Below are 1,493 nucleotides of genomic sequence, written 5' to 3' on the forward strand. Positions count from 1 at the left end.
CAAGAATGGTTCCAGGCGCCATGTACCTTAGCCAGATGTTGGATCACTTTAACCTTTTCATTGATATCCATCCCCACTAGTGCAGCCAAGAAAACCACATCATAGTCCTTCAATTCCTCCTTCACCTCCATTATATTAGTTGAGTGGAAGAACATCCGTTGAGACAAATCAGGATCAGGCGAAACCAGGCTAGAGGCCATGGAATTCGCTGCATGATCAATGTCATAGTTATGAAAACATGTGTTCGTTAAATGATTAGAAGCTAAGACAATCGAGGTGAGAGGTAAAGGGCCAGATCCCACAAAAGCAACACTCTTGGGTACGACACCGGGTTCTGTGGAGTAGTGTCGGCTGAGGATGTCAAATTCAAGACGACTAAGCTTGATGTAGTTTGAATAGTAAGGGAAGGCGTGAGATGGTGAAGAGGGTTAGGGAAAGTGGCTAAAAGAGTAGAGAAATGGGCCTCTAAATGGCCCTCAGCCTCACCACAAAGTCTAATGAGCTTAGACCTTGTCTCCTGAATATTTTCTGGAAGAGTGGCTATGTTGATAGAAGATGGTGGAATGCATGTGAGGACGAGCTGGCTGAAGAGACTGTCGACGTCTTTAGAGGGTTTGAGCGTTTCAAGCATGGAGATTTTGTCATAAATCTCACACACTTTCTCGACCAAATTGGCCTCTTCGTGGAGGGAACCCATCGTGACACCTGTGAGGATATCAGGAAATGAAAAGATTCTGGTCAAATTGAAAGCGTGAAGAAGTCCAAAGGGAATTTAGTATTCTGTGACATTGTCAAGGGGAGTGTGGCCTATTTATGGGCACAATAGACGGTCCCACACCCATTTGGAAAAAAAAAAAAAAAAAAGTGTATTAAAAATGGGTATCGATTCATCCGTTCTTTTATATAATTTACATTTTCAACCTTTTAAAGTTACCAACTTTCACCCTTCACTTTTAGTACATTTTCATTTTATATCTTTAAATTTTAAAAGCTGTATCTTTTATATCTTTTATACATTCTGTGTATAAATTTTCAATTTTTAACCTTTTAGAATATTTCAAGGGGAGTATGGCCTATACTAGCCGTTTATCCGTGATAAGCGATGGATGCGAGATAGTTTGTTACGGCAATTATTTTCCATTCACACACATATATTATATTTTAAAGAATGTACGAATTGTTTTTTTTTTCCAGTGTTTATTTGTCATCCAGAAATGTCCCTTTAAAAATATGTTATTTTAGATTAAATATAGAAGTATGTTGATATATTTTGTTAAAAATAAGTAAATTATAATGAAACGTTCTATTTGGAGATTCTCATATAGTTTGGTTTTATGAATTGTTTCCCTTTCGGCTAATGGGGAATATTTTATGGACGGCAGACGGGTTGTTTCGTTTTAGTGAAAAAATGTTGATAAATTGTTATTTATTTTTGTTGATTAGTGTCCTTACATAACGAGGGCTTTAAATTTTATTGTCTTGTGTAATTTGTT

At 37.0% G+C, this 1,493-nt stretch overlaps 1 protein-coding gene across 1 annotated transcript; it reads right to left on the bottom strand.

The window, feature by feature from the left end:
- Positions 1 to 26: 26 nt before the first annotated feature.
- On the bottom strand, positions 27 to 846 carry LOC111878908 (nicotianamine synthase; the record flags this gene model as incomplete). Its single annotated transcript, XM_052767258.1, is given in 2 exon segments — positions 27 to 415; positions 418 to 846. Coding segments are annotated over 2 exon segments (669 nt in total), but the record flags the coding sequence as incomplete, so codon positions are not given.
- Between the last annotated feature and the right edge of the window lie 647 nt (positions 847 to 1,493).

Source organism: Lactuca sativa, chromosome 9, assembly GCF_002870075.4.
Source record: "Lactuca sativa cultivar Salinas chromosome 9, Lsat_Salinas_v11, whole genome shotgun sequence".
Classification (NCBI taxonomy): Eukaryota; Viridiplantae; Streptophyta; class Magnoliopsida; order Asterales; family Asteraceae; genus Lactuca; species Lactuca sativa.